The following is an 18,277-nucleotide window of genomic DNA, read 5'->3' as shown; positions in this document are numbered from 1 at the left end:
TGAGTGAACAGTTGTTGTTAAACACCACCCCAAGATTTCTAACCACTGTAGTGGAGGTCAGAGTAGATGGAGCAGAACTAGGCCACACCTCACTACCCCAGGAAGGGGGGTGGATTCCAAAAACCAGTACCTCGGTCTTACTGGTGCTGCACTGGCGATTGCTCCGACACATCCACTGGAATATCGCTGACAGGGACGCTTCAATTCTATTATGTGCACTAGAGATGTTCCCGTCCCAAGTTAGAATTATCTGCGTGTTGTCAGCATAAGAGATGACCTGTACTCCAAAGGATTCCACCAGAGTTGCCAAAGGGGGCATTCAACAATGTCAGACTCAGGGCAGAGCTCTGGGGAACCCTAAACCTAATGGATTTGTAGTCATTCGCAAATCGTGGCATCCACACAGACTGACATCTGCTCGACAGAAAGGAGACCAGCCAAGCTAGCGTGGTCCCACCTATTCTGATGTCCCGCAACCGTTACATCAGGATAGGATGGGAAACTCGGTCAAATGCCACAGAGAGGTTCGGTAGCAGCAAGGCCTCTTTCTTCCTGTTATCCACAGCCAGTTGAATAACATCAGAGACCCCTACCAGAGCAGATTCAGTGCTGAATCCCAGGCAAAAACCTGATTGCGAAGGATGCAGCAACTGATTAGCATCAAGATAACTATAAGGTTGGATGGTGATTAGTTTTTTGAGGATCTTTGAGAATGCTGGCAAGAAAGAAATCGGCCTGTAGTTGTCCAGGACGGTCTTTTCTGCAGAGTGGTTTTTCAACATTGGAATCAGCCTAGCACTCTTCTAGCAGCTGGGAACAGTGGCCTGGCACAATGAGTTGTTTAGCAACAAATTCAGGGAGGGATTGATGGCCTCAGCATTAGCGACCAGAATTGGGGTTGATGGGGCAGAAGTTGTTAGTAGAGCCGAACCTACAAGCTTTAAGGGCTTGCTCGGAGTCTTATAATAAAATGGTGGAGAACTCCATTAAAGAACAGGAGTGTAAGGAAGGAACTAACAAGGGCTGACCTCCAGACCAATTGAACTCACTGCTACTGGTAACTGTAGATACGTTTTGGCCATCTAATTCAGAAGTCTACACTATTGCTTGTTCCCGCTGCTTTTAATGTCTCAACAATGCCCAAAATCTCTAAACAGTCAGAAAGTTGAGAACAGAGTTTCGGAGAGGCTTCCAGGAGCTGAGAGAGAGCGGGAGGATTGGCAAGCTTCTTTGTGATTTTAAAAACCTCTTTAGGTTTGTTGTTGGGCCTCGTAATTTCATTAGTAAAGTACTTTGCTTGAGCTTTTTTTTAAATTCTTCGGTGGTAGATGGACAGCTCCCTTTTATAGCGCTCCTTGTCCTCGGGCAGATAATGCTTGTGCCAGGATCTTTCAAGCTTTTCACAGTGCTGCCTCACTGATCTAATCTCCTGGTCAATACAGGAAGCTGATGGGCATCTCAGACCACCAGAACCTGGTTTAATGGGTGCTACTTGGGGCCTTGCTCCAGTGTCCAGCAGAAGTACACTGTAGAGTGATCCGACCAGGTGTTACTCAAAACCTCTACAATCTTAATACAACCAAGCAGGTGGGTGGGTTTGTCCATGAACTGCTTCAGGTTCCAGGCAGACAGTGTCCAGGAGAAGGGAGGCGCAGTGAGCCTCTGTCTTGTCCAATTAAATGTTCAAGTCTCCCAATACTGAGAAATTGAAGTACTTTAGCGTGTAGTTGGACAGACGGTGATCTAAAGAGAACAAAAAATGTGTAGCCTAACCAGGAGGACGATAGATTAACATTCGAGACACTGATTTATTTGCTGAAAGAGCGAGACAGAAATCCAAAGATTCAGCCACAAGGAGTTCAGGAATCTCAAAAGAAGTTAATTTCAACACGCGTTTTGAGATTATAGTGACGCCCCCACCTCTCTTACCCACCCTATCATGGTGAACAATCGAGTAGCTCGAGGGGACAGCAAACGCAATATCTGGCGCTGAGTTATCGCTCATCCACGTTTCTGTGAGAAACAGGATGTCCAAGGGATGGGATGTTTATTAATGCTGCCTGGACCCTTAGCGTGTTGGCATGATTGTTACTAACCTTCAGGGAGCTATTAACCTATGATGCATTAGCAGACAACAGACAGCCATACAATTTGAAGGAACACAGAGGGCAGATAAGCAGCAGTGCTGAGGTGGACGGGTAAAACTGACCAGAATATGAAGCACCAGGTTTCAGAGCATATATATCCGAAGGGAAATACCTTCTGCATGGGCCCTACTGAGATAATGGAGTAGCATGGCTGGCACTGAGCGTGGGCGGAGCACGGATGCTGTGCGCAGGCGGGCTTGCTTTAGGCACACCTTTGGAGCGTCCGTGCATCAGCATCTCTTATGTCCCTACAGGACATCCACGCAGCAGCATTTAGACCGCTGACAAAGATGGCGGCCCAAAACAACATATAGTGGCACAAACGCACTAAACACAGCACTCCCTGCATGCCGAGCGAACCGTTTGAAGAGCAGGCTCAAAATATTCAGGTACGTTCAAAATGCACCAAGTTGCAAGATGGTGGCCATAGGTGGCTCCCAACAAGAACTCTGTATGGAGCCTATAGTTTGAGCTTGATTAAACCCCGCAAAACAGAGAGATAAAGAACCCGGCTGGGCCTTACCTTGGATCTAATCCATAGCGCGACAGGCTGATTCGGTGATTGATCGTTGCAGCTGGCTGAAAAAGGAGTTTTCCTGGTTGCAGAACGTCAGATCTCGACGAGCAGATCAGCGTCGGCCATGGGGCCCAAATCGGCAGCAGCAAGGGGAAGAGGTGCAGCCCACCGGACAGCCCAACATACGCCAGCCGCGGACTCAGCCTCCGCACCAGCAGGGATGGCTCATTCGGGACGCAGGCAGAAGATGACTCAGGCAGAGACAAACCCAGAGGGGAAGGGGAGGAGTGCAGTCGCGCAGCAACAGCGGACTGGTACCTCAGTGCTCGAGTTGCTAAGAGGGTCCAGAAGTAGATCTACGCCCCTGGCAAAGTACGGAGCAGGACAGTGCCTCAGACTTAGCTCAGGTATGCGGCCAAAGCAGCATACAGGTCGATAATACCACACTGGGCATCGGGGACAACAAGACATTGGGTGATATTTCAGGAAATCTGCCCGCAGTGACTGGGGGAAAACACTGGGGACCCATATACAGCATGTGGTGGGAAAGGGTGACCAAACCCTGGGGGCAGCAGCGGAGGGCAATATGAGAATGAACACTAGAGACGGATAAAAGCAGCATACGGTGCTGTTCAGGGCTATCCTCCCAGTTACAGTTGCAGGTGCAGGATGTTTCACAAGGTGCCCATGATTTGAACAAAGGTGATCCAATCCCACAAGATATGACCAAGGATGTCAACAAAGGACACACTAGAGAGCATGTTGGACTAACAGGGGAGGCCGAGCCGCTCTTCTATGTCCGGATCTGCTTGAGAAGCAAAACCTCCACAGGGTACGATGTTCCAAGAAAGTGGGAGCACATAGTACCTGGAGCAGGACTCTTGAGGCGAACAACTTCATTTTCTCCCTGTTGGATGCCACCTGGTCAGATGTGGGGACAGGTTCAGGGTCCAATACAGATTCAAGTGAGACGGAGAGTCTACCAGGCAACAGCAGAGTGGATTTGACAGCTACAAGATGGACGACACACAACAAAATGGGCAGAAGAGACAACTAGAGGTACAGGGACCTACAGTGGGACTATTCCCCGGGTGATCAACTGGTCGGGGACGATCATAAGGCCCCCCCTGATGGCCAGCCTACAGCGCCTCCCACCTTGGATACTATTTTGCAATGCGTTATCGCTCACCATGAAGAGGCTCGCTTGGAAAGCAGATGCTCACAAGCTGCAGCCCTAAACTGCAGGGGGCAGTGAGGAAAGTAGCCAAAACATGCAACACCATCAGCAACCGGCTGATGGACCTTGAGTCAAGAACAGCTGCCCTCAAGACGGACATCGCAGGCACCAACAGCCAAGCAGAAGCTCATGAGACACAACTGATCGACATCCAGTGGAAGCTTGAGGACAATGAAAACCGCCAGAGACGGAACAATCTGCAGTTCCTAGGAATTCCTGAAGGGAAAGAGGGATCGAATGTCCGGATGTACATTGTCAAGCTGTTGCAAAAGTCCTTTCCATATCTAGAAGGTTGGAACTGGCCCCATGAAATTCAAAGGGTGCATCGAGTCCCCTTTACTCTTTGGCAACCAATCAAGCCTGATGCCAAACCACGAGCGGTCCTGGTGTATTTCAGAAACTTCCTGCTGCGACAGAACATCTTCGAAAAAGCTAGGCCTGAGGCTCCTCAAGTCGGGATGGCTTTTCATTCTTTACCAGGCCAGACTTTTGTCATATTACTGTTGAACAACGATGGCGCTTACGCCAAATGATTAAACCATTCAAGGAGAAAGGGGCACAGGCTTTCCTAATGAACCCGGCCCGATTGAAAGTAATCTAGGGTGAGCGAACCAGATTTTCTACCCTCGAAATCAAGGCTAAAGAGTTTTTTACTTCATGCGTGGTATAACTATATAATTTAGGTGTTTGTATAGCTGTTGTCTATATGGCCGATGGTCCCAGGTAGGGTCCCAGGCTGAGAAAGAGGAGAACAGAGTGAACTACATCCCCAACGTAAATTGATAGGAACCAGTGAGTAAATTTAATCTATAAAAAAAGAAAAAGAAAAGGGGGGCAGGGGCCTGGGGAAAGCCCGTCGCTGTTTTCTAAAATAGAGAGGGACCAGAATCACACACCTTTACGGTAGGGGTGGGGAATTAGGGTGAATAATTACAAAAAAATTAAAAAGAGAAGGGGGTAAAACGGAGATATTCACATAACATAAGCTATTATTATCTTTAGATTACTGTAGGGGTACAGAGACACTAGATGGGGATACACACACACAAATAAGCCACCAGTTGGGAGGGGTGCCACCTTTCATCCTCCACAGACCGACACAGATCTGTTTTTTCTCCAAATGGGGGCGGGGGTGCAGGTTTGGATGGGAATGTTGAGGGTGGGGGGGTTTTGGGGGAGGTTGGGGGAAAAGTAGGGGGGTAGTGATGGGGGGCACGGGGAGAAAAACCCAGAAAAGCAGCGTGATTTGCGCAACCAATGGAAGGAGACTGGAAAAAGTGTGCTTAATTTAAAAATGCAGAACAATCGATTTGGATCTTTAAAATGCTTTAACAATGGGTAGGCTAGCTATTTGCTCAATAAATGTTGGGGACTAAATGATAGGGGAAAGCGGGCTAGGGTGAGTGAGGTACTTAGATCCCTGGGGGTAGATATAATATGCCAACAAGAAACCCACATCCCGTGGCAGAAGAGAGGGCTCAACACAATCCCAGGATACACACAGATAGCCTGCTCTTCCCAGACTACTACAACTAGAGGGGTTGCAATCCATGTTTCACATCGGCTGTCTACAGCAAAGCGAATTCTAAGGGATAAATGGGGGCAATGGGCAATAGTCACATTATCAGTTGGGCTTACCTTATGTACGGTTTACGGGCCTAACTTAGATGACCCTGGGATGCTTGAGGAACTGAAGTTAGAGCTAGCCTCCTGGCCGGGCCCCCTCATTATGTGTGGGAATTTTAATATTAATTTGGACGCAAGTGGCCCAGTTGCCACGGAATATCAGGGGAGAAAGCCACAAGTTTATAAAGCATTAGCTGCTTTGAACTCTAGCCATGGGCTAATCGATATATACTTATTTCTCATGCCCTCATAGAAAATACGTTAGGCTTGACTATATTTTTGCTACCAATGCTATTGCTGATGATGCTAATATAAGGAAGATGCTGAAAATACTATCGGATCACTACCCCTTGATGCTGGAAGATACGGTTCAGAGGCATCAAAGATGTCAAACAAAGTGGACCTTTGATAGGAAACTACAGGTCAATGAGGGGTTTATTGAGCATATAAGGGGATGGACCCAACAGTTTTTTAAAAAATAAATAGGTTTAGTGCCTCTAGAGAAATAATGTGGGACACGTTTAAGGCTGGCTTAAGGGGGAGGCTGCCAGCTTTGTTGGATCACGTAGGAAGAGGCAGCGAGAAGAATTGCTCCGACTGACAATCAGCTGGCGAAGTGTGAGGAGGAGCACACAGCTGCAATCCCTCAAAAACAGGAAGAGCTACAAACTCAGTTGCAATTGGAGGTCATAAGGCTAAAGGCAGAAATCAATGGTATTTACAATAAATCAGTGGATGAAGCATTTCAAACCTATACCAGGGATAACTATGAGTACGGGGAGACCACAGGAAAACATTTAGCACTACCCCTAAGACAAAAGGCAGTTACAAATAACATTGTGAGGGTAAAAAGTAAAGATGGGACCCTGGCAACAGATCCTCAAGAAATCCTTAGTGTGTTTGCGGGATTTTACAGGGACCTTTATCAGACTTAGAATAAATCATCAGAGACCGCTGGGCTCGGAGATGATATAAATCTCCCTATTTTGCATGAACTGGAGGCAGACATCTCGCTTAGTGAAGTCACTGATGCACTCCAGGCGATGGCCGCATGGAAAGCGGCAAGCCCTGATAGACTTCCGATTGAAATGTATAAAGAACTCCAGTCTGAGCTATCCCCTTGCTCCTGGATTTGTTCTTGGACGTACAACAGAAGGGGCAGCCACCTGAATTGTGGCAAGGCACCGACATAGTCGTATTCTTGAAGAAAGGGAAACCCGCCGAGGACCCAGCTTCATATCGACCTATCTCCCTGACTGATGCCGATGAAAATTATATTCCAATATCATCGTGCTCCGACTTGCTAAAGTCCATGGCAACATGGTTTTATACCAGGGAGAGGGACCACGGATCATATACGTCAGGTAATCTCCCTGTTCGACATAGCGGATATTTCAGGAGAACAGATGGCTTTGATTCTCCTCGAAGCTCAAAAATCTTTCGATCGGGTTGAGTGGGCATACTTATGGGATAACTTATGGTCCAATGAGTTTGGACTACGAATCCTCATGGCTATAAGAGCTATGTACTCACAGCCATACGCTAGGATTCAATTGATGAGCAAGGAGTCCGAAAGGATTGTAGTAGCTCGAGGGACGAGACAGGGATGCCCTTGTTCACCGATTCTCTTCGCGTTATATATTGATCCGCTTATCAGGTCAATTATGCAAGACCAGTCGATCAAACCAGTAGTGGTCATGGGGTATAATACCAAGGTCTTAGTATATGCTGATAATATAGCTGTCGTTACCCCGACCCACTGGGAGCAATTACGAGGATCTAAGTTTTGGCCAAGGAATTAAGTAGGCAGTCAGGATATCGCCTGAACTCCGATAAGACCAGGATTGTCTGCACCAGAAGTATTATCTGTCAGGATCCACGCATGACCGAGGGAGCTACCTATCTTGGGATCGACATCTCAGCGGAAGTGGGTTCCATTTGGGTGACGAACCCGGCTACCCTTATAGATAAAAACAGCAGAGACCTAAAAAGAATAGATAAATTACATATGTCGATAATAAAGGTGCAACGTGCTCAAAATGACTATGTTCCCGAAAGTTTTATATTTATTTTGCTGTATCCCGTTAGAGCCGGAGCCTGCATTCTTTAAAAAATTGGATGGAATATTCTCCCAATTTATCTGGCACTATCAGGTCAGGCGCTCATTGAAATTCCTGACTCATCCTCAAGCTCAGGGAGGGGTTGGGTGGTTTCCAATCTCCTACATTATTATTGGGCCAGAATGCTGCATCAAACGGGTATTCTGTTTAAATAGAATATTGGGGCAGAAACATGCTTGGGTGCACAGGAATGCGAAGTCCCCCCCTCAATTTTTGAGTTGGCCGTAGGTGGAGCAGTATCGGGGGTTTTACTGAGGCAGTTGGAGGTTAGTTACTACAAAAACACACGGTGTAAGTCTCTTAGAGCGGCATGGAATGTAAGGCATAAAGCCTGGAAGCTGTTAGAAATTTCCAGGCTCCAGAGATACATACCCCTTTGGCGATCACCGTTTTTTCCGGCCCCTCTCTATGATGGAATTGGTAAACATTGGGAACAGGCCGGTGTTAGCAAAATAGGGGATGTCATAGACAGGAATGGTATGATTTCTTTTGTAGAGCTACAGGAACGGTATAAAATCAACCCTAGATCTTATTTTAAGTATGTCCAAATTAGAGAAACCATTAGACCTTTCATATCAAATATCACCTCTACAGATAAGATTTCTTTGCTAGAAACCAACCTCTACAAAAATCCCCGAATTAAGGATATTTATATCTTTCTGACAAAAGCCACTCCGGATGGTTTAGTAAAAACTGAAACTACTGGGCAGCCAAATTAGAGAACCAGGACGTGGACCTAAGCAGGTCATTGGCTCCTTCAAAGAAAGTATTTCTGTCCGCCAATCTGAAGGCCCAACACTACAAAACAGTTTTCAATTTGTGCTTTACCCTGGCATAACTGTTTGGATGGGGGAAAAGGGAAAATGATCATTGTCCGAGATGTGGGCAAGGCCCTGCAGATTTGGTACATATGTTCTTTGATTGTAGTAAGCTACACCATTTGAAAAAGGGGATTGACATTTTTCTGCATGAGGTGTTAAGACAAGATGTGTCTATTTCACCAACTATGATGCTATTAGGCTTTGATGAGAAAGCACAATAAGAATCAACACAGGTATATTTTGGTTTCATTTCAGTGGCAGTAGCCCGACTGCTGATGGGCTCAAAATGGAAGGATGCTGACCCTCTTGCATATTAAGCTTGGTATGCCCGGATGCTCCATATATGTAATTTGGAGATGGCACTATATGGATGCAAGGGGCGGAGAGCGGGGAAACGGGGCAGGAAAATCTGGGGACTTTGATGGAGTAGGTCTGATGCATACATTTTCCCTGCTTTCTTTTCCATTTATTTATTTATTTATTTATTTATTTCTCTCTCTCTTTTCTCTTCTCTCTTCTCTCTCTCTCTCGTTATGTACCTGCTATAATGCAATATGAAATGTTTAACTAGTGCTGTGCTGGCTTCAATGACTCTTCTTTTTTATTAGAGGAACTATATGGTAAATTGGACATACGGTTATCTGTAATGTCTATATCTGTCATTTTGCAGCCTTTTCTTTTTGTTGTAACCATTGTCTTTTCTGGGACATATAATTAAAAAAAATATAAAAAACAAAATGCACCAAGTTTAAAATGCTAAAAAAGGCAAGCAAACAAAAAAATATGCCCCCCCCCCCTCCAAACAAGAACAAAGTCAACAGAGCTGAAACGCGTACCGGTCCCTCTTACGTTCCTACAGGACATCCCTCCTCAGCAACTAGACCGCTAAATAACAAAGATGATGGCCCAAACCGCCCAAAGCAGAAGTATAGCGGCACAAATGCACTAAACACTGCGTTCCCTGTGTGCCAAGCAAGCCGTTTGAAGAGCAGGCTCAAAATATTCAGGCAAGTTTAAAATGCACTAAGTTGAAAATGCTAAAAAAGGCAATTACATAATAACCCCCAACAGGAACAAAGTCAACAGACCAGGTATATCCTGATGTTTATCTGCGGTATATCCTTAGCTCTGGAGTTTTGATGCTGATGTACACGGGCACTGATAGAGATATTTTTAGCGTGTAATGTTGTGCAACACCACATTTTCAAAAGTAGATTGTGCTGAGTGTCTTTGGTTTTAAGCAAAGTCTAGGTGCAGAGCGTGAACCAGCTGTATCTGTAAGCCCACTGTTTATTTAAATAGCGATCAGTGCAATTCATATTTTCCATTAGATTGGCCGCTTATTGGTTCTTGCGCATGTGCATTCACATATTGAAATCTTCATTTTTTTTAATTTTCTGAGTCACAGTCTCTGTTACTCTAGAAACGTTGCTTAGTAGCACAGCCACTGGTAATTACTACCATGATGAATGCAATGTTTCTGTTTATTGTGCATTTAGTGACAACACCAATCTCACCTTACATGTAATCTATTATTGTAGTTTATCTTGAAGCATGATGTTTTTGTTTAACATGGTGATTGCATTGTCTGTAAACCCAATTAACAATTCTGCAGTTGTGCTAATTGGTCATCGCACGCCAAAACAACCTCAACATAATCTCCTACGCCGACGACACCCAGCTGATCCTCTCCCTGACCAACGACCCCGCCGCCGCCAGAGTTAACCTGCACGAAGGGATGAAAGAGGTAGCCGAGTGGATGACGACCAGCCGCCTGAAACTGAACTCGGACAAGACGGAGGTCCTCATCCTGGGCTCTTCACCCTCCGCCTGGGACGACTCCTGGTGGCCTCCCGCCCTGGGCACCGCACCCAAACCGACAGACCATGCACGCAACCTGGGCTTCATCTTGGACTCCTCCCTCTCCATGACCAGGCAAGTCAACGACGTCTCCTCGGCGTGCTTCAACATCCTACGCATGCTACGGAAGATCTTCTGGTGGATCCCCACCGAGACCAGGAGGACCGTCACCCAGGCCCTCGTCACTAGCCGACTGGACTACGGCAACGCCCTCTACGCCGGTACCACCGCCAAGCTCCAGAAGAGACTCCAGCGGATCCAGAACGCCTCAGCCAGACTCATCCTCGACATCCCACGAACCAGCCACATCTCCGGACATCTGGGAGACCTTCACTGGCTCCCCGTCAACAAAAGAATCACCTTCCGCCTCCTCACCCACGCACACAAAGCCCTACACGACCAAGGCCCGAGCTACCTCAACAGCCGAATCAACTTCTACGCTCCCAAACGCCACCTCCGATCAGCCAACCACGCCCTCGCCGCCGTCCCCCGCATCCGAAGAGCGACTACAGGAGGAAGATCCTTCTCCTACCTGGCCGCCAAGACCTGGAACTCCCTCCCGTCCGACCTGCGCCTGACCCAAGACCACCTCTCCTTCAGGAGGAAGCTGAAGACCTGGCTGTTCGAGCAGTAACGGCACCCCCCTTCCCCCAGCGCCTTGAGACCCTACGGGTGAGTAGTGCGCTCTATAAATGTCTTTGATTGATTGATTGATTGATTGGTTAGGTCACTGATGTTGAGAGTGTGTAATTTATGGGCGAACCGTAAAGTCGCCTCAAAGTGTTAAATTTAAGGGCGGTAGAGAATGAAAAAAAAGAGGCACCCTCTTTAAAAAGTGTGCTTCCTTTTTGTTTGCTGGACGTTGGGTGTTTGTGTGAACTCGGTTAAGGCCTGGTTTGTCTCTAAGCTACATGCCACTTTCCAGTTAAGGAGGAAGGTTGTATAGATGGGTTTATAGAAATGTGGTGGCTGCTCATCCTTTCATGGACTCTAAACATATTTGTTCTGTTGATTAATTGGTATTTGGTACGTGATTTGTGGTTGGCGAAAGTTTTAGGTTGACTGTATCTTACCGGTCAGTGATCATGGAATTAATTCCCAAAGGGAAAAAGTTTGTTTTAAAACTATGGATTCACATTATAATTTATAGCCTGAGATATAAAGGTTTTGTATTGGCATTAGGGAATTTTAAAGCAGTTATTTCTGCCACAAGACAGTCTATAGTCTGTTTCAAGCCAATGAAAAAAGTTCGTAAAGCTGGCCATAAATAAGCTAAATCTGTGTCCATGCTGAGGCTCGTTTTATGCTGCCAAGAAATAGGTCTATTTTTGACATGCCAGTTTCCATAGTGTGGTACGACGGTAGGGTACAAGATCTTGTAAATCTTTCATGCTCAGCTCTACGTATATGCGTCTTTTCCTGCCTTGACACATTTTCCAAATAGTTGGCATTGTTACGTTTTTCTGCCCTTCTCTGTGCTCTCCTTCCCTATCACTCAGTTATATATTCTATATATTCTTCTCAATAATGTTTTTCGGCCTATTCATCCAAACTCATTGCCTTATCTGCCATCCACATTTACTTTATGCTTTCTGTTCTGTATTTATCTCTGCACATGCATCGGTTTCTCCCTATATTCTAAGCTTGTGATTGATCCACTCTTCTCTCCTCGGTCAATTGAATCTCTACTCCTTTCACTCTTCGACCAATGTTATGTACATTTCATAAAATGTCCTCTCTCTTGCTTCACTATAAATCTGCTATTCCCATTTACTCTTGAGTTTGAAAATATGCCCTCCCCAATACTCTCTTTTTCATTTTCCTTGTGGTTCCTGTATTCCTGACTTTATGTTCCTATTTGCTAGACCACTTCTATTCCATATTTAATCCTGATCGGTTTTATCCAACAGAAAAACAGAATACAAAACATTCAGGCAAATTGTTCATAACAGGGAATTGCTGACAGGGAACATCTGTCAGACCTTCTAAAAGTATATGCAAGGTAGGGGGGCTGCCGCAGTAGCGGCCCAGAAAAGACGAATCCTTGCTGAACTCTCTAAATTATGCCCTCTACCACCTTAGTCCTACTACTCTCTTTCTTAATGTAACTCGCCTACATTCATATTGTTCTTTTCACTTATGCCATTTTTATGCTGAGGTATTGGCCTTCTTTAGTAGTACACTGGATGTCTTTTTGGAGGTTCCTAGCAAGAGATGGTCGTCGAATGCTTGCTTTTGGATCTTTTACCACACACACTTCATAGTTCTATAAAGGTCTACAAAGATTTTTTTTAAATAATTAATGTACACGTCTCTTTGTGGCATTGTAAAGGGATTGTTTCAATTTAGGTATTTTCTAACCTGGTTGTGTGGGGTAGGATTATTTTGAGTTGTTTTCCTCATTTGAGCTTCTTTAGGGCTTCATTTGTGTACCTGCTTTATACTTCATATTTCCACGGCCGAGAGTTCATCTAAGCCTCCTCATTGTATTCTTGGTGTCTACTTCTCAATACCCAGGTATTCACTTACTCGTCCTCTTACTTCTTTTAGTCATATAACAGATTATCAGTTGAAGGTTTGCTTCGTTTTTTTGTTTTTAACTCGTATTTAGTAAATTCTTTTGATGTAATATTTCACTAGATACAAGGCAAGACCAATAGGAAGAATACTATACAATACCAAGATTCCAATTTAGATACATAAACAATGTCTCCCCCATTTCTTACATTACGAAACAACAGCATCATCTTATGGGCAAGTCTTAATAATGGTTGTCGATTTTCAAACTGTAATTTAAAAAAGGAAATCGTTATTATATATATATATATATATATATATATATATATATATATATATATATATAGATATAGATATATATATATATATATATTCAACAACATCTCAAGCTGGTGGAAAGCTATTGAAGATACATCATTCTTCTATCTTCATATCCTCTTCCATTCAGCAAGCCATCTTCTACTTTGTGTGTCCTCTGAAATTTTAAGTCTTCCTATTTCGGGGCTGCCTCACAAAAGACTGACCCCCTTCAAACTCAACGGCAATAATCTATTCTGCTGTGAAGTATTTAAGGATTACTCTTAGCTGACAAGGTCACGAAACTACCAGTCCACCTAGACTCTTTAAATGTTTCACAAGTATGAACAGCCTCTCTCATCTGCAGCAATGTTCAAACTATTGGACACTAGGACATCTAGATCAAAAACATATTTTAAGCCAGAAAGGAATGACACTGTGTTTAAGAGGAAACAACTGTTTCCATTGCAATACAGTGAAATGAGAACTGCTGGCATGATGTTCTTTGATTAATCCCTGCCATCGGCTTCCACTTGTTTCAAAGTGTTTACCTGCACCTCATTTTAATAGCCCTGTGTCTTCCCTACCAGATACTACAGATACTTAGTCAAATTAATCTCAACATACACTAATATCAAAAACAGAGATGTAGAAAATAAGAGTATCTTGGTAATTGCATGTATTCTGTTGCACCACCTAACAGAAGGCAAAGATGAAAATAATAGAAGGTCCTCGCTCTCGGTTCAACTGCAAGAACTACGCAATCAATTACTAAGTAAGACCTGTCATTGATTTCGTCTATAATTTCTCAACACTGTCCTGGCAATAGCAAACACTGGGTAATTTCAACCAGGGTGGAACAAAAGGCCAAGAAGGAACATAGACATTTATTTTGTTATAGCTGAAGTTAAGGACTTTCCTCATTTGAAAAAAAAAATATATAAAACTTACTCAGTGGGTCCTTGGAAAGAAGACAGTGAGAATTATTTTCTAAGAAAACCTGTAGAATTAAGGCAGTGTCACTACCTAGTTTCCATGAGAAACGATGTACGGTGCAGAGGCAGACAGTCCATTGACTCTTCAAGCAGAAGTGATGGCAGCTGTTCAAGTTGTCTCCAAGGTCTTCAGCTAGAAATCAGTGATTTGAATTATGTCATAACAATATTACAAACCCATTGAGAAAGCTATTTCTTGACCTAAGGGAACCATGTGCAGCAAATTATCACAATGGTATGGATGGTGTTGATCGTCCCGCACAAATGACACCTACGCTATGTATGTTCATCCATAAAGCCCACAACTAAAAAGTCACAAGGCATACGGGCATCATATTTATTGATAATTAGATGACAAGGCTGAGGATGTGCAGTGGAGCATGAGACAACTATCTAAGGATGATTGAACATGGATATGTGGGAACAAAAATAGTCTAAACTACCATTTGATCTGAGGCAGGCAAATAGACTGGCTGGGAAATAATCTGGCTGTGGAGTAGGGTCATTCTGCATTCCATGCAGACATAGGTGAGGAGACAGAGGTCAAAATCCCTATGCCTGGAGATGTAAAGACAAGTGACAACAAATATGAATCGCTCAACAAACACCCTTATCAAATGCATGAGACTAGACAAGTATGCCACCAGATGGGAAATAGCAGAGAGATGCATATCAGAAGCCTAGGATGAAGCAAAAGCCAAGGGTGAGAGGCTGCTGAAAATGGAGAAGATCCGAAATGTGACCTCCATGAAGAGGAGTTAGAAGCCAGGTCCAGTTGAAATAGCATAAGAATTCCTGTTGTTCCAGAAACCAAGAATATAGAGATAAATTGAAACCTTCATAGAGCACCAGCTACACGTCATCTTTGGCAAATCGGCCCTGTTCAGCCTGTGAGAGAACACACAGATTAAGCACTAAGACTTATTTCAGGGACACCTTTTCACCTTATCATAGCCCTAGAAGATCCTTTTTACAATTGCATGAATCTTTCAATATTCCCCAACTTTATGCTCACTGTTCAGGAGACTAAGTGGGCCGTCACCAATTTTAGAAAACAAACGTGGCAGATAAATATCAGATACACAATGATCTACCAGCATGGTTAAAATTTGTGCACAAGGACAAGGCACACATATCTGCAGACCCAAAACTGGAAGCTGGATTCATCTATAAAAGTGTGGATCTCACGGACTTTAACATGGATTATGCAGGTACCATGAGTGACATTGACCGAGCGACTCTTTTCCTACTGTTGAGCAGAAAAATTGGCCAGTTATTAGATGTACTGACTTCTTCCTTACCTCTGTGGCCTGCAATTAACAGAACACAGCGGTTGTGTGTTGACAGTGACCTGGGGAGAGGGGAGGGGGGGGGGGGGTAATAAATAAACCACCAATGCTAGTAAACACATATGGCCCCAATTTGGACAATCCACAAATCTAAAAGGAAGCCAAACATATACATGACAAACGACCCCAGGATGGTGCTATAGAGGGGGGGGGGATTTTTCCACAATTCTGTACAGCAAATCGGACATTTCAATCATTATACCCAGATCCCTTTCAATAATGGCAAGAAAAATGCTTAATATTGTGCAACGGTAAACATCCTTTACCCCGCATGCGTTACTCCACAGTGCCATTACCCCGCAGTTTTTACACCGCAAAATCTTTTACAACGCAGAGCTTTACACCGCAAACTATTACAATGCATTCCCCATTACAACGCCACGTGGAGTTAGAATAGTAAATTGCATTGAAATGGGGAATGCGTTGTAATAGTTGGCGGTGTAAAACCCTACGTTATAAAAGATTTTGCGGTGTAAAAACTGCGGGGTAATAGCACTGCGGAGTAACGCATGTGGGGTAAAGTGTCCTATTCATGTGCAACATCATCATTTAGTGTATGTGTGGAAACTGTGACAAAGGGATGGAAGGGAATATTCCTTTTACTCATCCGTGCACGGCACTGCATACCAAACTGACTCCTGGGTGATCTCAAAGTGATGCAAACTTCACATTTTCTGTTTATGCCCACCCCCCTCCACCACTGCATCTCATATATTCATTCGAGTGCACATTTCTCATTCATAAACACATAATGCAGTATTATTTGCATGCTTAAACCAAATAATATTTGCTTTTTTATAGTGTATCAATTATTCATATATATTCACATCATTTACACAGCCTCATTGAATTAAGTGAAGGTGCAACAAGATCAATATGTTCATTCTTGCATTTGACATCATTCGAAGTGAGGCCTGCCCTTTTCAAAATAATTAGAAAAATGTATTTAAATTGGTACAGACAAATACAAGTCAGAGAAGAAATCTTTTGGGAGACTCAGTTGGAGCAAACACAGCTGTAAACATACTTCGTGAGGTCCACAGCTGCATCCCGTGGCCTTATAGGCTTGCTGGGTATGCCATAACATCCTGAGCACAGAGAGGGACAAAGAACTTCTCAAAACAGAAAAAGTCCGTCCAATGTTTTGCTAATGTATGCGGGTGAGAGGCCACCTTAGAAATTCCAATAGGGCTTTTAATGCAAGGAAATTCTGAAACACTGTTACAATTTTGCGTTTCTTTTAAATTTATTGTTTATTAATAGCTTTTATTGCCACTATTTTGTTTTTCATGATAGATACAACTATACATATTATTGGCACTAGAATACGACGTTGATTTTAATACAATCATAACATATATTCCTAGTATGTATTCTTCAGTGCGTCTACTCAAAAAGAAATTTGGAACCCATAAACAACAAATTTTCCTGTGAGTCTCACAAAACTGATTGTTGTCCACAAAGTGCCATCCTCATGTGATGCTGAAATGGTTCGTGGGTTACAGTCCACCAGGTTTACTGTCTTAAGTTAGTAAGTTGGCATCAAGTTTGCATTTCCACCAAAGGGTCCCCAACTTTTGCTATAGTGAAAGCTACTGGTGATCATTGAAAACCGCTGTAATCTACTGCCTATGGTATTCGATAAAATGTACACACATGCCAAATACCGTAAACATTGCTGCTAGAGTACCCTAGTCCTGCTACAGGGAGCGTACAGATTTAATGGCACAGGAGTTGTATCCCAAAAGGTTTACACCTCGGGTCTCTTTGGATCAGTCTGTCCCTTTGCTCTTGAGACGCAAAAGAGAGAAATAAAGAGAGAGAGAGAGGCAGAGGGAGACAGACCGAACGTGAGAGAAATAAGGAGAGGAAGAGAGAAGAGGAAGCTAGAACGAGACAGAACATAATTACAGAATGAGAGTAAAAAGGCAAGTGAGAGAATAAAAGAAAGAAAGAAGCAGAGAAAGAATAAAAGAAAGGAGAGAAAGAATGAGGGCAAAAAAGGAGAAAAAAGGAAAGAGAAAGGAAGAAAGAGAAAATAATAAAGAAAAAAGAAAAGAAATGAAAGGAGAGGACCAAAGAATAATAATAGAAGGAAAAGCACAACAGAAAGAGAAAAGAAAGAAAGCAAGAGAAAGAAAAAGAACTAGAAAAGCATGGAAAGGTAAGGAAAAAATGAGATAAAAAAGGGAAAGAAAGAAGAAAAAAGAAAATAATAAGCAATCAAAGGAGAAGTGGCATGGATAAAAGGGAAACACTGAAGGAAGGAAGGAGAGAAAGAAAGAAAATAATACAAACAATTACAACAAGAGAAAGACAAAGAGTAACAGAGGAGGAAAGATGGAGATGGTCAGGTTGGCTGCGTGTTCTCACTAGGGTGCACATGCAGTCGCCATACTCCCCAAATCTACCACTGCAGGCATAACTTACCAAATTGCGGTGCACCGAAGAAGGCCGCTTTCTGGAATGCGAGACGGCCGGGTTGGCCATAGTGGGTGTGTTGTTTTCTGATGGCGTACTGCGCCATTTGCTGACCTATGCTTGGATGATGATATTCCAGGGGGACAATTTCTACTGTATAGTACCCGGACAGCGGCTATACATACGATAGGAGGCCAATGCGGTGTGAAATCCAAAACTTTTCCCAGCTGTCGCTTCCTTTGTGACACCTCCAATGTTCGTCGCTTGGTCTTGGGCCTTTATGCGACCCCGAGGGATGATGCATGTTCCCAATGAGAGGAGAACCTGGAAGTCACCATTTCAGATGGTGACTTGGCGAGCATATATCATG

The 18,277-nt window shown here is 43.9% G+C and overlaps 1 protein-coding gene across 2 annotated transcripts in view; it reads right to left on the bottom strand.

Annotated features, from left to right (window-relative positions):
• The window catches only part of EFCAB11 (EF-hand calcium binding domain 11), a 644,575-nt gene that overhangs the window by 283,661 nt on the left and 342,637 nt on the right, over nucleotides 1-18,277 (bottom strand). The window contains exon 5 of one of the 2 annotated variants that reach the window (XM_085628048.1): nucleotides 14,169-14,270. The exons of the other annotated variant lie outside the window; for it this stretch is intronic. Within the exon in view, the coding sequence (XP_085484174.1) occupies nucleotides 14,169-14,270 (102 nt within the window). The remainder of the gene's footprint in view (nucleotides 1-14,168; nucleotides 14,271-18,277) is intronic. 2 annotated transcript variants of the gene reach the window in all.

Source organism: Triturus cristatus, chromosome 9 (genome assembly GCF_964204655.1).
Source record: "Triturus cristatus chromosome 9, aTriCri1.1, whole genome shotgun sequence".
In the NCBI taxonomy this organism is placed as follows: Eukaryota; Metazoa; Chordata; class Amphibia; order Caudata; family Salamandridae; genus Triturus; species Triturus cristatus.
The sequence above is the reverse complement of the archived record's forward strand: the minus strand, read 5'-3'. Positions and strand labels throughout refer to the sequence as shown.